Source organism: Rhinopithecus bieti, unplaced genomic scaffold (genome assembly GCF_001698545.2).
Source record: "Rhinopithecus bieti isolate Rb0 unplaced genomic scaffold, ASM169854v2 scaffold_35538, whole genome shotgun sequence".
Taxonomy (NCBI): Eukaryota; Metazoa; Chordata; class Mammalia; order Primates; family Cercopithecidae; genus Rhinopithecus; species Rhinopithecus bieti.
The window spans coordinates 3,305,078-3,327,059 of record NW_016815913.1 but is presented as its reverse complement, the minus strand read 5'-3'; the positions used below and the strand labels follow the sequence as shown (position 1 = coordinate 3,327,059).

The 21,982-nt window shown below is 40.8% G+C and overlaps 1 protein-coding gene across 1 annotated transcript in view; it reads right to left on the bottom strand.

Moving 5' to 3' along the window:
• FREM2 (FRAS1 related extracellular matrix 2) overlaps positions 1–21,184 on the bottom strand; it is a 199,102-nt gene extending 177,918 nt beyond the window's left edge. The window contains exons 1-2 of the mRNA XM_017854164.1: positions 15,989–21,184; positions 10,722–10,811 (exon numbers count right to left, since the gene is read on the bottom strand). Coding sequence (XP_017709653.1) covers positions 10,722–10,811; positions 15,989–21,164 — 5,266 coding nt within the window. The 5' untranslated portion in view covers positions 21,165–21,184. The remainder of the gene's footprint in view (positions 1–10,721; positions 10,812–15,988) is intronic.
• Between the last annotated feature and the right edge of the window lie 798 nt (positions 21,185–21,982).

Sequence of the window (21,982 nt, the reverse complement as noted above, 5' to 3'; positions counted from 1 at the left end):
ACCTCCTGGGTTCAGGCGATTCTCCTGCCTCAGCCTCCCGAGTAGCTGGGATTACAAGCATATGCTACCAGGCCCAGCTAATTTTTGTATTTTTAGTAGAGACAGGGTTTTACCATGTTGTCCAGGCTGGTCTCGAACCCCTGACCTCAAGTGATCTGCCCTCCTTGGCCTCCCAAGGCGCTGGGATTGTAGGCATGAGCCACTGCGCCTGGTCTAAAATCACATTTGTATTTTTAGGTAATTTTGGAAACAAGCTGTATCCAGGTCAGAGGGGAAGGCAACAAGAGACAAAGAGATCCATTAGAATTGCATTGGAAGAATTTTTTTCCCTCATTCAATAAATATTTATTGTGTTCAGGCACTGAGGGTACATCAATGAGAAACAGATAAAAATCCTGGCTCTCATGGACAGCATATGATATTATAGTGGGGGTAAATGGCTAACATGAATATAGCACTTACTTTGTGTCTATGATTATTTTAAGCAGTTTACATCTGTTACGTCATTTAAGATAAACTTCAATACGTTTCTGAAGGAACCAATAGCCATGGAGAATGGGTAGGAATCTGACTCAACAGAAATTCAGGAACCAGGGAAAGCTGGCTGGATTTAGCACCTGAGAGGACATGGATGGTGAAACAAAATGACCCTGAGGTTAGGTGGCAAGAAGAAATTAAGAAAACAATTTCCTAAAGGATTAAATGTAGCCTACCTTTCTTAATTTTATAGCAGTGATGCAATGCACTTAATTTTTGGCTATTTCTGCATAAAATCAAGTACAGCAAGAGAAGAATTATGGGGATACGAAATGGTTCTTTTCTTTCTTGGGGATTTCTGAAGTCTACCAACCAGTTTCACAAGTTTATTTTCAGTTTCTGAAGTGGCACTCTTGAACTATGCTTAAAACACTGTTTTAGTGTTCTCAACTCGTGCCTCTACCAGCTGGATAAGTAGAGTTAAAGGTAGTAGGTGGCACATTACCAAGATGAAATGATTAAACCTTCCTGTGCTAAAGAATCCAGCAGAGGAATGGAGAGCAGGCACTTCTTCTCTCTCAGCCTGCAATAATGTAGTCAGAGCTCTCTGGGAACAGAAAGAGGACAATTGTGTCCTCACTTCCTTCATCAAAAGCTACTACGAAGGCTGCTATTTTCTAAGCTTAGCATGAAATTAACATGAAGAAAAAGATGTTCTAAGTTGAAAACCAAATATAGCTATATAATTTTATTCCCTAATCTTTTTCTTTTATTTGTTCCAAGAATATTAATACTCTGCAAAAAATGAATCATATCTAATGGTAATTAGCTATAACTGAATAATTCATTCTGGAAACTTCTCTCCTAAAAATGTAAGAATTCTAAGTGTAAAACTTATGAAGGTACACTGTTTCTTTAACATTATATTTCCTCAATAAACATTGCTTATATGCAGCTACTTGGCAATTTTTTTATTATAAAGGGGCAGAACCAGACTAACAAATTAATAATCTTAGTAAACTTGCACTAACTGTTCTGAAACAGAATGTTAAGGAAAACATTTTCTTCTCATTTATACAAACGTTTTTGCTTTTAGAAAATGTACATTATGAAATCAATCCACATTTGTGAAGCAAGAACAAAAGTACCTATACTTTATTCATGTGTGTGATTCATGCCTTCATCACTGTGTCACAAAGTTAAACTTCAATGAATCTTATTTTTCCTTATTTGCAATGAGGATTAAGTATGACATTTGTCCTTTTGAACTCATTGGGATATTGCAGAAAGGTACAAGACTTTAATACTTATCAGGTAGAAAGTTTGTGATTGTAGCTGTGAAAAAACATGTATTCATTACCCAATCATTACTTACAAAAATATTAAAATTACAAGATTCTGAAAAGCACATAGTTTTCCTCTAATCTCAGGAAAAGTAGGAGTTTACATTTTCATAAAATAAAATCAAGAAGTGCTCTTTTACTACAAATTGTTTCCATAAGCAACATTGAGCTTCTGAAGGAACTTGTTAGGAGTATCTACATACACACAACGCTCATTTTCAATGACCCCAATAAGGAATTTCAAGTTCCTTAATGCCTAAATTTACTAGTTTTACAAGCTCTTCTCAGTGCCTAAATTTACTAGTTTTTCTCAAAGATACATTTATTTAGTTGCTTTTTTCTCTACGATACTGACTAAATGGGGCATCTGGCCACTGGGGTGACTATATCATTCTCTATATAGCAAAGCACATTTAGGCAATTCCAATACCTGAATAAACATGGCACTTAGTCAGTCTCTCCAACCATTTATGGCTCAGTGTATTAGAGATTTGCAATCAAAACTATCCTTTGAACCTCATGTTTGCTAAACCCAGATGTTTCGAAGCGTTATATTTCAATCAAATCAACATACTGTATTAACCTTCAAGCCTATAAAGTTTACACTTCAACCCTTATAAAGGAGAAATAAAACATGCAAGCTGAGCTTCAGAAATACAGTGGGTTTTTAAAAATTTCTGTTATTTGGCCATAGTGAAAACTCCTTTGTTAGTATTTTTGTAATGAAAATATTTGTTAAACTACTTACAACCTGTGAAATAACTTTGGAAGCCTCCTTAGCATTGAAACGCTGCACTACAGAAGGGCGCATCAGGTTTTGACTTTCCATCCCTGTGTATTTCCCCATCTCTCTACCAACACCAAATGAACAGTCTAACTGTATAGACAGCTACTGTGAGAAAGACAGGAGAAAGGAAGAAGAAAGGAAGAAAAGAAGAAAGGGAGGGAGGGGAAATAAACAAAGACAAAGAACAGAGTAACTCTGGAAGCCCTCAGAGTAGTAGCTACAGTAGCAGCAGCTACCTGCACAGTTGTTACTATGTGACAGGAACTGTGCTGCATGAATGATCTTATTTTCATGAATTATCTACTTAATCTTTAAAAGCACCCTATTAGCTAGGTACTATTATTATCCCAACTTTATAAATGAAACTGAGGCTCAGAAAGTCTCAGTCACTTGGCTCAGAGTCACATCACCAATTATGATAAGAGGCACAACCAGTATTTGTTCCAGCTCTCACTCCTAAAGCTGTGCTTCTAACTGTGATGGAAGAAAAGATAAGCAAGATCAAAAGGCTGGCCTTCCTGTATACACATTTCAAAGAAGTAAGAGGTCTCATAATTAATATGTTTCTAATGTCCTCTTAATTTCCTCCCTTGAACCTAGCCCATGCCCCTCTAGTCTATTTCATCTCCATAAATGGCAGCACCATTCTCTGCTGGCTATAAAACCCAGAATCATGCTTACGGTATCCTTTTTTCTTACCGTATACTCCAACCCACCAAGAAGTCTTACAGATTTGGATCCAACATTATATTCCTTATTCTTCCCATATGACATCTGTCTTTCTGCATCAGTCTCATGTCAATCTTCCTGTTTCCCCTTGCTGCCCTCCTATAGAGCCTCTACAGCTGCAAGAATCATCTTCCTAAAATACAAATTGGAACACAATGCTCCCTTGCTTTAAAATGATTTAGTTGGTGATATGGTTTGGCTCTGTGTCCCCACCCAAATCTCATTTCGAATTGGAATTCCCGTGTGTCGAGGGAGAAGCCTGGTGAGAGGTGATTAGATCATGGGGGCGGTTTCCCACATGTGGTTCTCATGATAGTTAATGAGTTCTCATGAGATCTAATGGTTTAAAAGTGTGGCACCTCCCTTCACTCACTCTTTCCCCTGCTACCCTTTGAAGAAGGTACTTGCTTCTCTTTCATCTTCTGCCATGATTGTAAGTTTCCTGAGGCCTCCCCAGCCATGCATAACTGTGGGTCAATTAAATCTTTTTTTTCATAAATTAGTCAATCTCAGGCAGTTCTTTAGACCAGTGTGAAAACTGATTAATACAGCTGGGTTCTCTTTTCTTCAGCACAAAATGTCCCCTGGAGAGTTTGTATACTCCCCTGGGTATATAAGGCTCTGCACCATTGGGCTTTGATCTAGCTCTCCAGCCTCATCTTATTACCCTCTCTGGTTTGTTCATGGAGCTGCAGCATGCTGGTGCTCTTCTGGTGACTTGAACACACAAAGTTCAGTCCCTTTGCACATGCTTTTGCTGCCACCTGGAAGGTTTCTTCTTCCCTTCTCCTGTCCTAAGTCTATACTTAAATACCACCTTTCAGGTGCCTTTCCTGACAGCTGTACCTCTGTCTGTGGCTTAATTATAACTGTCAGAATACTTTAAACAAAGTTTAACTCATTTGTCTACTGTTTTGTCCTAAGGATGAATCTCAGGTCAAAGATCATGACTGTAATAGTCATCATTGTTTTCCCAGATCCCAACGGACACCTGAAACATGGTGAGTGGGTGCTCCAAAAATATTTCTTGAATAATTCAATCAATAAATTTACAGGGAATCTTGTTTTAGCAAATAGGAGTCACCATAGAAACTCTGACCCTTCTTTTACATTGCATTCTGGTTATCTGTTGCATTATCTTAGGTTCTAGCAAATACAGAATAATACTAATTACCACTGTGTATTTCTCCTTTGAAAGCAACTTTCCACTTCTCCCAGCCATCAGAGCAAATGGAAAGAGATAGACTGAGATACTATCAAATTATTAACATACACCACAAATAAATATTTGATTTGAGATTATAGTACTTTAATCACCTATGAAAGATTTGCTTAGTGTTTAAAGGGTGACTATCATTTGTTCTGAGTAATATGAAATCATGTGAAATGTCTAGAAATGTTCCTAACAAGAACTCATTGTCACCCAAAGATTTAACAATTTAAAAAAAAGTCCTCTGAACTAAAGCCAATGAAAACAGTATATTCATATAATGTATAATTTTGGAATGAATCTAAAGAATAATAATAAATAAAATTGAGTTTTACTTTTCTATCTAAAAGTTATAAAAACTTGACTTTATACTTTTCTGTCTACAAGGTTTAACTTCGTTCTTGCACACAGTACAGGTACCTTAACAGAATCATGCTTTTAAAGGCAGGGATCTGGCCTAGAAACACCCTGATGACTTGACCTATTGTGAACTGCTCAATGAAGAGTGAAAGGCTTACAAACATTCAGCCACAGTAGCCAACACTCTTTCCCAAGATCTGTATTCTAGTAGACCTTGTGCTCTCTTGCAGATTAAAAATATTTGTATCAGTGCCTGACATTACTTCACCATCTTATTATAACTCCCTAAGGCACTAGCATCTTTCCTCTGGTTCTCATGTCACTAGCAATTAATTTTATTGCCAAGAATGCTTGCTTTTTTCTCTGAGCTGAATATGTCTGTATAATCTTTTAATGCTTGTACTCAGACCTCTCTTTTCTACTTACTCTATTTCTATTTTTCCAGCCCTTGATTTACCTTCCAGCTAATTATCAGTAATTATTTTGCCTTAAACCCCGAAGGTGTTGGTCATTTTCAAGCAAAAACTTGTACTCCTTCTTTTAAAATGAAAGACTTCTGGTAGTCTCTTTGTGTTTGAGGAGTCAATCATCAAATATGGCACAATTCAAAAGCCTTGACCTTAAATGACATTTCATATATAGAAATGACTTTGCAGCTTCTACTATGTCAAGATACTATTTATAATATCCTTCAATAGCATATGAATCAAGGATCTTGGGGGATGGAAAATAGGGCACCACAGGCATAATCAAAGACAGCAGCAAAAAAATGTCTGGCTGTGGCCCAGATAACACTATAATGGCCAACACAGATATTATGTCTGCCGCCCCAGTTTCAGTGCCAAACTCAGCAGGCAGAACTCACTGAGACTGCGTGCCTATGTCATATGAGAGGTTTCAAATAAGGAAGCAGCAAGCTGGTTTTCATAATGAATACAAATATAAGACTCCTCCTACTCAATATGTCCAGCCAGATGATCATGTATTCTAATTTTTTCTTAAGTCCATCAAGAAACAAGTTGGATCTGATGCTGAGGCTTTGAGACTTAAAACAAAAAAATTAAAAGTTTACATGAGGACTTTTAATAAAACTAGAGGTACTTTTGCTAACATTGTCTTCTGCTTCTCCATCTGTCCTAATGTTATCTCATATCACACAAGAAAATACTGGGGTAACTCAAAATACAGTAGTGGTCCTGCTGGCTTGAAAATTTTAGTGACTTAAAGGAAATCCTATTTCCTTTTAGATTTTAAATTGTATAATTATTTAATCATAAACTGGCAAGTTTTTTTTTTTTTTTTTTTTCTGAAAAGGCTTCTTTAAGAATAATATGAGCTCTGAACTGGTGGTTAATACTTCAGTCTTAAGTACATTTCACTGAAGATTTCAAAGGAATTTTCACAGCAGTTGATTTAGTTAATTTCATGCATTTAAAAATGTGAAAGCTTCACTAAAAAACTTTCCTGGTGCCGTAGGGATTTAAATTAATGCTAGGATAGGACAACGTTCTAAAGGAATGCAAAGGGTCTACCGGGAATTGTTTACAGGAGTTTTTCTTATAATACTATTTAATTGATCTTTATATCAAAAGAGAGCAATTGTTTTTCTCCTGTTTATCCATTCATTTATTTTAACATTAGGTAAGTATTTACCTTGTGCTCAACCTTGGCACTGAGGTACAAAGATTAATGATACCTTTTTTGATATGAAGGAGTTTCTTCCTTATTACTGGAGGTTTTCACATTAGCAAATAATCATAATATGAATTTTTACTGTAAATAAAGTTGGGGATAAAAGCATAAAAAAGAGTGAGGCTAATTTTGTCCCTGTGATGTTGGGAGCAACTTTGGAGAGGAAACGATATTTGAGCCTGGTGTTGAAGAGTGATTAACAATCATTAGGGTTGAGGGTGGGGCATGCCTGGAATAGTTATGTGAGAATAGCTTTCACATCACGATAAGGCACTAGAAGGGCCTGACAAAGCACTTTCATGCTAGAATACTTTATAGAAAAATTACAGAGAGTTGAACACGGAGAAAGAATCAGATAAAATGTTTGACTACAAAAGGATAAAAGAATAAATGTTTTATTTCCCCCCAACAGAATTCCAGAGTACTAGATCTGGAATTAGAATTCAAAGAGGTAATCAACAAAGGAAAATGGATTTCCCAGGGCTGTATTATTATAAGTCACCTTCATGAAGATATAAAGCGTGAAAACCGAAAGAAATGGAAGACAGTTAGCTAAATCCATAGGCAGGTGCTACACATATATACACGAGCACATTAGATGAAGCCACAGATAGCGGGAATAGATTCCTGAACTTCAGAGTTTGACCTTATACTTTGTAACAATGCATTCACTTATGGTGACTGGCCCAGAACACCTGGGTGAGTGCCTTATTCTGATATCACATTTTCATGCTCTTTACTAGTATTCCAATAAACATACTGCATTATAAAATAATCATTTTAAGAATTACACTATGAAAATAAATATTGGGTACTAGACTTAGTACCTGGGTCACAAAACAATCTGCACAACAACCCCCCTTGACATGACTTTACCTATATAACAAACCTCCACATGTACCTCTGAACCTAAAACAAAGGTTTTTAAAAAGAGAATTACACTATGATACCAAGAAAGAGTACTACAAAGTTTAGGACTCTACAACTTTTAAAGCATTTTAAAATAAAAATGCATACTTTAGAAAACACAAAGCTCTTTGTCTATCCCAAAAGCAGATCCCACTCTGACTTCACTCACATCTATTAAACATTCCTAGAAAGTTGGTCTGAAGAACCCAGAAAAGTTCAAGAGTTCCCCCCTCTTATCCCTATCCTGAATAAGTGTGGAAGTTATCACTTATTATTGTTTGAGGAAAGAATTTGAGATTGAAAGCAGCCTCTAGTTGCCCAGCTGGGTAGCTTGAAGGAGGACAGTTACTTATTTTGCTAACTCAGTTTCCTCATCTGCCAAATAGAAATCATACTAAGTGTTTTTTTGCTGTGTTTTTGTTGCTCACAGAGATGTTACGAAGGCAAAATCGCATAAGTAACGATAAATAACATAGAAGGTTTAAAATCTAATTGAAATAACCCTAAGATACAAGGATCTGTGTATGTGTGTGGACATGTGCTATATCAACCAACGTGTATTAACTCCAAATACAGTAGACTTCCCCTGAGGTAAAGACCCTGATGTTATCTATTGCTCAGATAGTGCTCTCTTTACTTCTTTCATTTGGTACAAGTCCCAAAGCACTCCAAAACTTCAAAGGTAGTAACTCTTTCCCAAGCATAGTCCTTTTAGTAATGGGCAGTAACTAATCCATTACTACATCATAACGGAAGAATCCTGTGGCAAGCCAGATTCCCATGGTAACACAATTAAATCTGAAACAGGAGGTCTCAGCCTTCTGTTCTTCTCAATCTCTGCTCCTACTCTAAATCCCTTACATTGAATTATGTTTTATTTTTAAGGTTATTCAAGGATTATGGTTGCCCCACTAATTTCCTTAGATAGTTACTGTTATAAAACCAATCACGTTGATTTGAAGAAGATGCATTTATCAGATTGAAAGCAAGCTGGACATACAGAGTTCTCAGTTTTATGCCAGTGTGCCCTGACTTGCTTCCCAGGGGTGAAATACTCACACATTTCATATTTTATTGGAATGACTTACAGATATGCCTACTATCACTGTATAGAGTAGATGACAATAAATCACTACAGCTAATTAAGTTTAAACAGTATTGCACTTCTCATTCAAGCATTAGAACATTTATAAGGCAATGCAAAAATCCTAAAAAACATGTAAGAATCAGATTAAAACAATTTAGAGATATGAATGTGACTTTTTAATCTTGCAGGCCTCTGTGTTTATTCTGTCAAAGGACAGTTTTCCTATATCAGAGGAATTAAAGGGAATTCTATTCAACAGCTTGCCAAAATCTGCCTGAGCTCCATAGGTAATGTTATGCCAGTAAAGAGGAAGAGTGTGAAAAGAAAATCTGAAATTTTATCTCTCACGTGAAACGATCTCTCTAAAAAGACTCCTAAAATGATACGTTCCTACTTCCATAAAGACAATCTTTAGAGGTCTTGCCACATTTTCAGCAAATTCAAACATAAACCCAGCCTCGTCAGCTAAGCATTCTTCACTTAATATTTTGCACTTAATATTTTGAAATATGATACTATAGAATGTTTTCCAAAATTGGAATAGAGACCAAAATTTTAAAGTAAAGGCTACCATTCCACCCAGCTAAGGTAAAATAATGTGTGTGTGTGTTTGTGTATGAGCAAAAAAAGCAAAATATTTTATTAAAAAGTGCAGGATATTTTAGTGTAATCACAGCCATTGAATTTGAAACTTTTTTTGGTAATTTTACAGAAAGTCACACTTTTGCCATTGAGGTTTATTCAGTCATCTTAAGAGATAAAACATGGTGTTTTAAACCAATAATTTCATCCTTAAATTTTGATATAAGTTACACAGATTTGGATTATTTCAAGGTCTCAACAGTTAGTCACAATAGAATTTCCCATTTGAGCAGCAAGTTTCAAGAAAAGTTTTTTTTTTTCAGAACTTTGTTTTATGCTAGGATCCCGTTCATCAACACGTAGAATACTAAACTATGATTTGGTTACTCAAAAAAATAAAGGCACTCACATGATTTGACTCTCTGATTTGTAGTAGGAATCAAACACTTGAACCCAACTTAACACATTTTTTTTTTGCCTCTCTGGCACACACTCAACAGTTGACATTTTTCAGAACTGTGATCATGCTGTGTCCAGTGATATTTGAAACAAATCATATGTAATGCTTCAAAAAACATGGAGGGTAAGGATGCAGTCTTTTTGAGATAGACGACATAATAGTGTGCCATTTTTTAAAAGAATCATAAGGAAACAGATAACAGAGTATGAATTATTTTTCTCCTCCCTCTTTCTTCTCTCTCACATATACCCTCAGTTCTGGTGTCCTGTTCACACAACACGTGTACTTGGGGAGGTTATTTTGCTTCCCAAGAAAACATGCAAGAACAAAAACATCTTTATGAGCAATCTGAAAGTGACCAGTTTTTCTACTCATCCACAGGGTTAGGAAGACAAGAGATCCAAAGCTGAACGAAGTAGAAGTGGCAGGCAGTTCTGGGGGAGTAATGAGAATAATATCGCCCAAGAGGCTTAGCTCAAAAGTCATATCCTATACTCTGCACTTTTTTGCACTTAACCAAGAAAATTTTTTAGCTGGACTAGATCACAAAATCCCCCAAACTAAGAAAATCATTATAAGTCCTGCGATTGGTGATAAAACAGACATTAATTTACTACTGATTTCTTGGTGAATGCAACATGTTATCCACCAGTATTAACCCACACAGAACCCATGAGCAAATTAGGAAAAAACAGCTCCTTTGGGCAGCTATACCTTGGTGAGCACATGGCTATGAGTGGAACCACAGCTGAATTCCAACATCCTCTTACTGACTCAAGTAGGCAAACTCATGCAGGGTGTAATCTGAACAACTAGACATGGAGATACTATTTATCCAGATTTCTCTCTTCAGTGCTTTACAAATAGTAAGACAAAAGTAATATAACTAGAACTTTTATCTATAGCTGTCACATAGTAGGGTTGTGTCATAGTCAGATTGTAAAATTGTCTACAGCAAATACCAGGTTAAATTTAGGTGATCACGAAATGCTCCTTGATAAAGACTTCTTGTAATAATGTCATCAAAGAGAAACCAAGAAAAGTCTCTCTCCTTGCTGTCACTACCAGGAGAGGGGAATACTTACCACCATCTTCAACTGCAAAATAGAACATATCACTTGTGGCATTAGCCCCTTCTCTTAAGACATAGCATATTTTCATGTCATCAATGTCAGCTAGAAAATAACCAAAAAACAAGATGATTAATTACCAGAGTAAAATTGATGATTCATTATGGTAAATTTTATTGACTTATTAGTTTTCCTATAAACATGTTTAAATTCCTTTTTCCTCCTAAGAGAAACAGTGCTGTTTCATTTCTCAGATCTCTAAGCCCCTAGATTTCAGCTGTCCCATGGAAACCTGATCCCTTACACAGATAAATAGAGTGCAAGAGTTAGTTTATAATAATAGCAAGGTGTTGCCCCTCCCAGTGGTATTTGCATGTTCATGCACCAAAGGAATGACTATCTAAATATGGAATGTCAGGCACCATGACAGGTGGAAAGGAAGATATTTTGAGGCATGGCAGATTCCCTGGCACTCTTGAAATCACGTCTTTGCCTCCCTGTAGGGAACTGGCCCACAGAGGACAGAGCTTTGCTCCCTGACACTGGCTAACTTTTCTTACTTTTTGTGCTGTAGCAGGCTATTTTTTAGCTCTCCAAAGTTTGAGAGAAAAAAATAGGGTGATATTTTCAAAACATCACACACATTGAAATAACTGATGACTCCCCGTTGAGAACAAAAAACATCTAATAAAAGTGGAAACAGGCCGGACACGGTGGCTCATGCCTGTAATCCCAGCACTTTGGGAGGCTGAGGCGGGTGGATCATGTGAGGTCAGGAGTTCGAGACCAGCCTGGCCAACATGGTGAAACCCTGTCTCTATTAAAAATTAGCCGGGCAGTAGTGGTGCATGTCTGTAATCCCAGCTACTCATGAGGCTGAGGCAGGAGAATCGCTTGAGCCTGGGAGGCGGAGTTTGCAGTGAGCCGAGGTTGCACCACTGCACTGTAGTCTGGGCAAGAGAGTGAGACCCTGTCTCAAAAAAAAAAAAAAAGTGGAAACCTTTATTCATAGCAGAAAGTTATATTGCCTCAGAAATGTTCCTTATGTTACTTCCTACTCTATCAAATTCACGTGCATACGTTTGTTTTCATTACAAAGACACAATTTTTAAACTTATTCATCCATCTCACCAGTTCCTTTCCTTAATGATGCCACACATACAACATAATAAAAAAAAATCATTTTGTTCTGTGATACTCGTAATAGATGATTAATTGATCTGGACTTTTCTAAGACTACATAAAGTCAAGATCATGGCTAAAAATAGCTATGACAATGATAGGTAATATTTATCTGTCTAGTGTGTGTTCTGTGGTTTTTCCATCTCCTAAAAGCTCTAGTAAGTTCATGCTATAGAATTCAACAGCTTATATAGAAGACAATGGCTTTACAAAATGTTAATCTCAAGTAAGGCAAGGCATTAGGATGGACCAATGACGCCACAAATTTCTATAGCTCCACTTTACAGATGGAAAATGTGTGCTCTACCCTGGCTCATAAAGTTTTGAAAGGTGAGTCATTATTAGGAACACTTGCAGAAGGGAAAATCTGATTTTATAGTTAATGGTACCTTCCTGCTAATAGAGGTATTTGGAGGTAAAACATGCCTAAGACGTTTGATTTCCCTTAGCACTTCGTTTCTCTTTTAAAACAAAATAGTTAATATAGAGATGGGGGTTCACTATGTTGTCCAGGCTGGCCTCAAGCAATCCTCCCACATCGGCCTCCCAAAGTGCTAGGACTATAGGTGTGAGCCACTGAACCGGGTCCCACCTTTCTAACTCTACTGTAACTTTCCACACTTTCTGCCTAGCTTCACTTTTATCTTTCTGTATGGTTATCTTTCCCAGTAGACTGAAAACTTCTGGGATTTTTTTTTTTTCCTATCTTAACTTCCCACAGTTCTTTGCTTAGGATATTACAGTAGCAAAGGCACAAATGTTTCTCAATTTAAAATGAAAGGGCTGAGTGGTAGATCACACTTGTTATCTCTACCTTTGCATATATGATGTTTCTGCCAGGGTAAGGACTGAAGCCCCTGCACAACTCTTTGCCTATTTACTCCTATAATTCTTAATTTTATAACCTTCACTTTATCAGTAAAAAAAAAAGCAGTAAACTCTGCCGACAACACATTTTTACTACAAGAACCACTACCTCTGGCCATGTGGGGAAGACCCTCTTCCAATGTTTCCACCCCTTCAAATTGCATAAGAAAATCTAAAGGCTCTACCAGGAGAAAAGGCTCTGTTTAGCATGCCCAGCATCTGTATCAATGTTTTCTTAAGCAAAATTTTAATCGTTAAGGGATAGTTTCAAAGAAATAAATCCTCACTTCAAAACAGAATTTTAAGAACTTTTTTTTTTCAGATAAAGAGAACATAAATGCAACTATATGGCACTCTAGTACCCAATTTTCCCTCCAAGTTAGGGCATGTGTTACTGATTAGTTGGAACATACTAAAACCTTTTATATTTTTCATATAACTAATTAATAATTCATGGTTCAAAAAGGAGCCTCTAAAAAAAGTAAGTAAAGACTTTCATTAGCATACTGGTATTCTAAAGGCACCTCTACAAATAACATAGATATACCATAAATGTATATAATGCCTAGCTTTCTTAAGACACAAAAGTAGTAGAAAGATAATCTGATAGCCAAAATGTAATCTTTTTTAAGCAAATATCTAAGAATTAGATTAAGTTTTCTTCTAGTTGCTAAATATACATTAAGTTTGTTTCAGTTTATCGACAAAAGTATTCCATGAGTTTTTTGTTTGTTTGCTTTTAATTCTAAGTTCATTAACATGTCAGGCAACCATATCTGGTTCAAACTCTTTGAAGACATTTCTGCTTTCCTGAAACTGATTTATAAATTATCCCACAGAATATATCATTACGTACTCATTGTAGGGAAGAAAAATCCAGGTACTTGAGACATGCAATTTAGATCTGGACTGGGGGAAACAGGGGCAACTTGGGAAAGAGGTGAAGTTTGAAATAAATAAATGATATCCATAATTTACCTAATCATACATTGTTAACTTTTAATCAATTTGATAACTTTTAGAAAGGAATTAATTTTTTTCTTCTGGGAACCATTTAGTCAATCAATTTAGGGATAACCTTCTCTGGCCACCTATGCTAACTTGATCTAATTCAATGCATTGAAAATCCATCAAAATATAGGTTTACCTTATCCCTTCATGACAAAGTAAAAACGAAAACAAATAAAAGGACTGCATAGTCTTCACTCTAAGCACTGCTTTCATTTGTCCTACTGGAAGAAGAGCCATGGTAGCTTTCTGATGGCGCTTTCTCCATTTTTTAAATCACTTATCTAATCTCCATAAATAACAGCTATGAATCAAACTCTAGCCTTGACTTGTTCAAATGAGTGCTGTGGGATTAAATAGCAACAGCTTCCCTAGTCAATATTTTGGTTTGTATTGCAATGTGCTAATTTTCCTTAAAAATTCTTAAAAAGTCACATCACATAATAAGCATAACTTCTCTACATTTATAAAGATGATAAAAATTAATCATGGTAACTCAAAGTCAGTTAGAGACAGAACAACTGCCTATAATGAAATAGCATAATTTTTAGAGTTCAAAATTTCAGAAATAATATTCTAATAGTGTGAGCTGTTGGACTTAGTCCACAGAATTTAAATTAATTCATTTGCCTGTCTCCATCAAAATAGTCCTTTAAAAAAATCTCTAAATCAGATTTCTTTTTCAGGTCAGAGGAGTAATTTGAAGAACCATTTTCTATTATCTAATATATTCCTTTCATTCTCTTCCCTTTCCATGAAAATAAACCACTATAAGACGGCATGGCATCGCTAGTCTCAGAAAGCCTTCACATAAAAGTTTCCTACTGGTCTGGCATGACACTTGGCACTTTGAGGTTTCCCTGTCCCTGCAGGCCCTGGGATACATTTAGGCTTTTAGCCAAGAATCAGGAGGTTGGAGTGTGGAGCTATTTGCCAACACCTAAAAGAGAGAAGCAGTTCATTTTAACACTGCATTTTGCTACATCCATGTTTATTAAACCTTTTGTTATCTAAGAGTACAACACAGTTGCAGGAAAAGAACACCCCCACTGGGATGCCCTGGGATTAAGCTCCATCTCTACCTACGGATCCCACATAGGAAAGATCTAGTGTCCATTCTGACATTGTGAGATTTTCATGAAAGCAACCCAAATCCCGCTGTAATGAAAGTTGCACGTTCTACAGAACAGAGTCCTGACTCCCAAGCCAGTATAGTGAATGGGCTTCTCCCTTCCCTCCTTAAATGCATACGACACTTGTCCTTTCTGCCTCAGATTGTGTCCACCCACAAAGGAAATTCAGGTTAGAAACACCCTGTTGCCTAAAGACCGCAGGTGCCAGAGGCAACCATTTTTTGTTACTGTGTTTGTAACAGGTCGGAGAGGAGGTTCACAATGATGAAATAATTTCCCCCTTCTACTATTAATCTTGTTTACATATCTTCATGTTCCCAATAATGAATTAGATGTATATTTTGGTGATGAATATATTGTTATTTTATACATCGTTAAGTATACTTTCCTTTTTCATGTATATCCTAGTAGCATGCCCTGTACCTATATGTCACTGTTATAACTCTAGATAGGTGTTTATCACTTATGTCTCTGGATGAGTATTTGCCTGAGTCATGAAATATTATTAAAAATTTTAAAAATCAAAAAAGCAAATAAATGTAAACAAATCTTTTAGTTACAGAGTTCCTAACAACCAAAACTGTGTCAGAGCAATGCCCTTAAAATTTAATCAAAGTAACCTAAGTTTGAAGGCTTTTTTGGAATGGTAATTGATAATGACAGCACTGTGAATAAACAATATTTAGAAAGCACATCCTTCATTAAGGTGCCAAAATGCTTCATGAACCACCTGCAGGATACAACACAGAGGATGCTCAGAGGATAGGTATGGCAAATGGAACAGAATTGGAAAGCCTGCTTCAATTTTAATTCACCAAAGTTCACCCCCTGCTTCAGCAGCATATTCTCGCCACTTTCAAAATACATCAGTACTCCCTCTAATGAAGGTCACTGAGATGGGAGGTAGGACAAGAAGGGAGCTGTCCTCCCAGGGAAGTGAGTCCCTGTATTCTCCCCATCCCCTTTGTTTCCTGCCCTTCTCTTGGACTCTAATTTGATGCTCTGTTTGTGAGGCTTTCAGTGAAGCCGTATTCTCAGGAAGCAAGACCTGGAACGTCCTTTGATAACCAAGAAAAGAAACATGAAACATACCTTGTGTGAACTGTGCAATGCTGTGGTTGCCTTTGTCCAGGTTGAGGAGATATCCATGTTGAGGGGCCTCTGTCACAATAAACCTAAGAGAAATGTGTAGGCTGTCTCTGTCCTCCACTTTCAATATTTTGCTTGTGATCATGAACCCCAAGTGGCCAGTGACTAGAGTGCGAAGTGTAGAGGCCCCCTTATTCACTGCGATTTGGGGGACACTATTGTCAACAGCCAAGACCTGGATCTTCATCACTTGGGGTCTCCTTGTTTCAAATACTGTATTGGGAAAAACATAGAAGTCTGTATGTGTGCCATCAGTCACTGTGAAAGAGAAGCTATCTTCACTTGACTCGGTGCCATCGTGTTTGTAGCTGATTAAGTTTTCATTCAAGTCTTGCTTGGTAAAAACCATGACAGGTCTGGTATTGTTGAATAGGAGATGGCCATGAATAGGCACCTGGGTGATAGTGAATTTCAGGAGTTTGTCAGGAGTATCTCTGTCTTCGACAGTGAGCTCAAAAGGAGTAATCAGCTTGTTTTCACTTTCACTGACTACCAGGTTGTGGATGGTGACCACTGGCTTTTTATTATCCACATCGCTAATGGAGATACGGAATGTCCGAAAGACAGGGTTACGTCCATCGGTGACTTGAAACTCGAAACTGTCCATTTTCACTTCATCATCAGCTGTATGGATGTAGTAGATTTTGTTTCCAGCCAGTTGCAGCTGAGTGAAAGATGTGATGGACAATCCAGGCTGATCTGTGCACTCCAGGTGACCTCGCATGGGGGCCCTGGTGATGGTAAAAACCAAGTTTTCATCAGGACTGTTCAAGTCACTAGTGCTTAGTAGGTCTGTTGTGAGAGTGACCTTGCCACCTTCTTTCAAGGACACTCCCTTACTTATCACATCAGGGAAGACAATGTCAATGCTCCCGATGGACACATAAAAGTAACGATCTATGAGGGGATTTATTCCATCAGTCACGTCAAATTTAATTAGGTCCCGAATGCCCTCTCGCCCCAAATGGACATACTGAATTAAGTTTCTGTCTACTTCATCCTGGGTAAAATTCATGCCCAGTGTGATATTATCAAAGGCACCAGTAGGTTTTCGTCTCTGTAATAAGCCATGTCCTGGCCCATAACGAATAATATAAACCAAAGATTTGTCTTCTGAATCTAAATCTGTTGCCATTAATATTTTGTTGTTGATAATCTTGGTATCCCCAATTTCTATTTCTAGTCCATTATTGATAGTCATTCTGGGCGTCTCATCATCAACAGGGATAACTATAATGAGGACCATCTTTTCCACAGAGTGCTTCCCATCTGTTAGTTTAATCACAAAACTGTCTTCCTGGGTCTCAGAGTCATCATGCTCATAAATAATGCTGGAACTCTCTATGATCTGGTCCAAGGTGAAGCTTTCGACCAAAACCGTGCCATTAATTAGCTGATTCATGATGTGACCATGAGTGGGGAATTGGGTAATAATGAAAGTTAAATCATCCAGGGGAACATCAGCATCAGCAGCATTGAGAATGGGTGTATCAATTACCAGACTCATGCCTTCCATCACCATAAATTCTCTCATAAATATCTCTGGCTGTTCATCATTGGTGGGAATGATTACAATGGGGAAGAACTGTCTCTCTGAAAAGTTAATACCATCAGAACAACGAAAGATAAATCGGTCCTCCACAGGTTCCACCCCTTTATGGACACTCTGGACATAGTTTATGTGGCCCTGCCTGAGATCTTTCAAATTGAAAGCACTTATGGCAATCCCTGCTCTTGACTTCTCAGAGCCTGGTGCTGGAGAAATGTTTTCAACATAACCTGAAGTAGGTTGAATAACTATAGTACACAAGATGTCATCATTCAGGGAATCTATATCTTCAGCACTTATATGCATTGACGTTATAACACTTTTATCACCTTCCATTACCATCAACTGTTCACCTACAGAGATTTCCGGGGCCTGGCTATCAACAGGCAGGATGGTCACCCACATAGTAATTCCCTGGATAGTATTGCCACCAATTCTCCATTCTTGAGACATATCTGACAGACTTAGGTTAAAAGAATCTGCTTTAGGCAACAGGCCTATCTCTCCACTGGTGTGGGTATATACAACAGAGCCCTCCAAGATGTCCCTTTGAGTAAACTGCTCCGCTGGAATGCCATTGACCAAGATTTCCCCATACAAAGGTGGATCTTCCAAGAGGAAAGTCAACATCAAGTCATCAGTTTCCTCACTGGTCCCCTTAATAACATTGGCAGTGACTTCAGTAGCCCCATTTTCTAAGACATCTAGATAGGACTCCAGAGTGCCAGTAGGATGACTCAGTATGGGCACTTCATCGTCCACTGGCCGGACATTCACTCTGAGAGTGATGGGTACCACATGATGTCTGTCGCTGACTTCCAAGGAGCAGCTATCAGTCAGGGACTTGTCCCCATTATGGGCATAGGAAACTCGGCCCTGTTTTATGTCCTCCAAGTGGAAGAGACCTCCTACATGCAGGATCTGTCCAGACACTCTCATGTGGCCGTGTTTGGGTGCCTGCGTGAGGGTGAAAGAGATATGGGCAACGTCAGTGTCTACATCATTCACGTGCAACTCTGTCTCACTCAGGATGTGGTGACCCTTCTCCTGAATAGTGAAGCCGGTGTTGAGGATCTCAGGTGGCTGGTTGTCCACAGGCTGCAAGTAAAGAGTAAAGGTGCCTGGAGCCACATTCCCAGCTCGGTCTTCCACCTGGAACTGGAACTGGGCCACTCGAGTAGCCACACCTAGTTCTTGACCTGGGGGTCTGTAAGCAATTTTATGATGATTGATCTGGGCTTGGGTAAAATGGGTCACCACGACTGAGGGGTTGTCAGTCAGGACCAAGGTACCCAGTGGGGCTGGCGAGTGGTTTTCATCTGTGTCTGTGGGGGGCTGAGTCACTGTGTAACGCAGTTCTCGGTCATCTGTGTCTAGGTCAGTGTAGCGCAGCCACTTCTTCCTCAGTGGTGTGAGCTGGGATTCCTGTACCACCATACGAAGGGGACAGCCACTGCCCAGCTCTGGAGGGAGGCGATCCACAGGATGGATACGTATCACAAACCGCTGCAGCCCAGACTGATTAGGAGGGTCATGGTTATCCTGGACTCTAAATGTGAACTGGTCTGTGACTGGCCCAGTACTATGGGGCCCGGAGTGTCTATAGAACAGCCTGCCCTCTGTTATGTCCTGCTGCTGCCACTCTGTCACTGTTCGCTCATAAAATGCTCCCTCCTTCCTCCAAAGGCCCCTGAGAAGCTCCTGCGTCTCATGGGGAGGGTGAGTTTGGCGGAGAAGCAGATGTCCCGTAGTTAAGAAGGGTGACTCCAGCACAAAAAGCAGCAGAGAATCATCTGAATCCATGTCAGTTGCACTCAGGGAAAGGGGCAGGATGGGCACTGTTTCACCCTCTGCCAGTGTCAGCCCTGTGTTGGCATTGAGAACAGGTGGCTGGTCATCCACAGGCACTAAGGTGATGGGGAACAGAAACTGTACCTGGTGCCTGCCTCCTCCATCCACCATGCGAAGCACCAGGTTGTCGCTAAGTGAGCCGTCTTTGTCATCATGCTGGTAGACCACCTGGCCAGCTGCCAGCTCAGCCACTGTAAAGCTCTTGGGAGCAGAGCTGCCACTGGAAGCACCCAGAAGGACAAGGTGACCATGCCGGAGCCCAGCCACCACCTCTAGCCGCACTGCTTCTAGGTCATCCTCATCGCTGATGACCAAGTTTTGCGGACCGCTGCCTGCAGGTCCTGTGAGGGGCCGAGACTGACCCTCATAGAGAATAAGACCCGTATTCCGGGTCACCACCGGAGCCATTGTGTTCATGGGCTTCACCACTACCATGAAGGCAAAAGGGTCTGAAGCTGCTCCTTCTAGATCCACTACCTCCAATTCCAGTTCAAAGAGACGCTCCTGGTCGGAGTCTTCAGAGGGGGGCTGGTAGGCAATCTTCAGGAGCCGCAGATCCCTCTGAGTGAAGGAGGAAAGGGGCAGGCTGCGATCATCGGTGCTCACCAAGTAACCCTGGCCAGGCTGGAATGGAGAGGTAAGGTTAAAGATCAACAGGTCAGGGGGAGACTCAGCATCCTCGGCTGCCAGCATGTCTGGGGTCAGGGCCGTCAGTACAAACTGGTCCACTTCCATCATCATCATGGCCACGAAACTGGGCTTGGGTGCAGTGTTCTCGGCCCCTCCTCGGATTCTCACCAGAACCTGGAAGTGCTCGCGTTTCAAAGCAGGGCTGCCTACAGGAGCCCCTCGTGAACGCAGCTCCACCACCATGGGCATCCAGTCCCTGTTTGGTGAACGACTGGCGGCTGTGTGGCGATAGCGCACGCCTAGTTCCTGGAAAGCTTTGCAGTCCATCAGGAGAGGCTCCGGAGCGCCTCCCTCTCCGGCTCCTCCAGGGACCTGCGGGTAGTGGAGGAGTTCTCCATAGCGAGGCAGCGCGCCCAAGCCGGACAGGATGCCTACGCGGCACTCCTCTGTCTCAGGCTGGTAGGCGAACTCCAGGCTCCGCGCGTCCAAGGCATTGCTGGTCCCCAGCAGTTCTTCCACTACCAGAGGCAAGTTCCGAGTCACAACCTCCAGCTGGGTGAAGACCACCTCCACCTCCAGTACCAGTGGTAGCACTACCGTCCCTCCGGGCGCGTCGTAGCGCAGCTGCAGCCGGACGCGGTCCCGAGACGGGCTGCGCGCGCCCAGGTGAGAGTAGTGCACCTCGCCAGGGCCGAAGTCGCACGGGAAGCGCTTGGGACTCAGGCGGCCCGGTCGCTGGGCCAGTGCATCGTTGTCTAGTACCGAAACCGCACAGCGGTCCCCGGGCTGCACCTGCAACACCAGGTCATGCAGGGGATCCAGCCAGACTTCACGGCCGAAAGGCACCCGGAGTCCGCGGTTCGCCAGCACTATGGCCTCCTCAGCAGGAACCCCTGCAGCCCCCGCGAGACCAGGGGACAGCAGCGCCCTGCTGAAGGCAGCGGGCTGTGCCGGGACGCGGCTTACCAGTGACAGGAGAAGCAGCAGCAGCAGCAGCAGCAGCCGGGTCGGCGGTGGCGGTCCTGGCTGTAAGCTGGTGGAGTTGCCTGTCCGGCGCGAGGATAACCCGGGAGTCCCGGCTGCGTGCATGGTCCGGGTGTTTGGGCTTGGACAGGTCAGCCTGAGAGCATGCGAAGTCAGTCCCCGGGCAGACAACAAGAGACACCGCCGGGAAGTGCCAGGAACTCCGCGCGCTGCCTGCGGGGTCCTCCTGTAGCCCGGGCTGGGCCAGAAGGATGGCAAAGTTGCGCGGCGCCGACCGAGCTGGAGCCGCAGCGGAGGAGCCTAAGCCTTCCTAGCCCGTCCAGTTCCGCCGCTCGCGACTCTGTTGCGCGGAGTATTGAATCACTCCACTTCTACTTGCCAGGTCCCCGGACCCTGAGCTTTGAGGGAAATCCCTCCCCTCGCACCCCCTTACTCCAGTCCTCCCAGGAGGCCAATCGTTGGTCGGGGAAGGAGGCGCGGAGCTGAGGGTTGGGTAGTAATTTCTGCCAATCAGGTCTTAGAGGCTAAGGCGGGGAAACTGCGGGGAGGGGAGGAGATAGAGGCGCAACAGGTTGTCTTGGAAGTGAGGGGAGAAGTGGTCCGGTGTTGCCCACCCCTGCTTGCGCTTCGCTCTGGGCTGGTATTAATAGATCTGGTACTCCTGCAGAGAAGCCAGAACAGACTGCTCTCCTGGATTCTCTTCATCTGCCGGCGACCAGGGGTTACCCATTTTAGCCACCCCCCACTCCTCCGCCCTATTCAATGAAATCCGGCGCAGGGCATGACCATTTCTCAAGGAAACTTACACAACCAGGGGAAAGTTAGACGCAATGCTTTTTGAGTTTGAAGCGATACCCAGAGCGTTTGAGAAGAAATTCTGGGGCATATTTGCAAAAAAAAAAAAAAAAAAAAAAAAAAAAAAA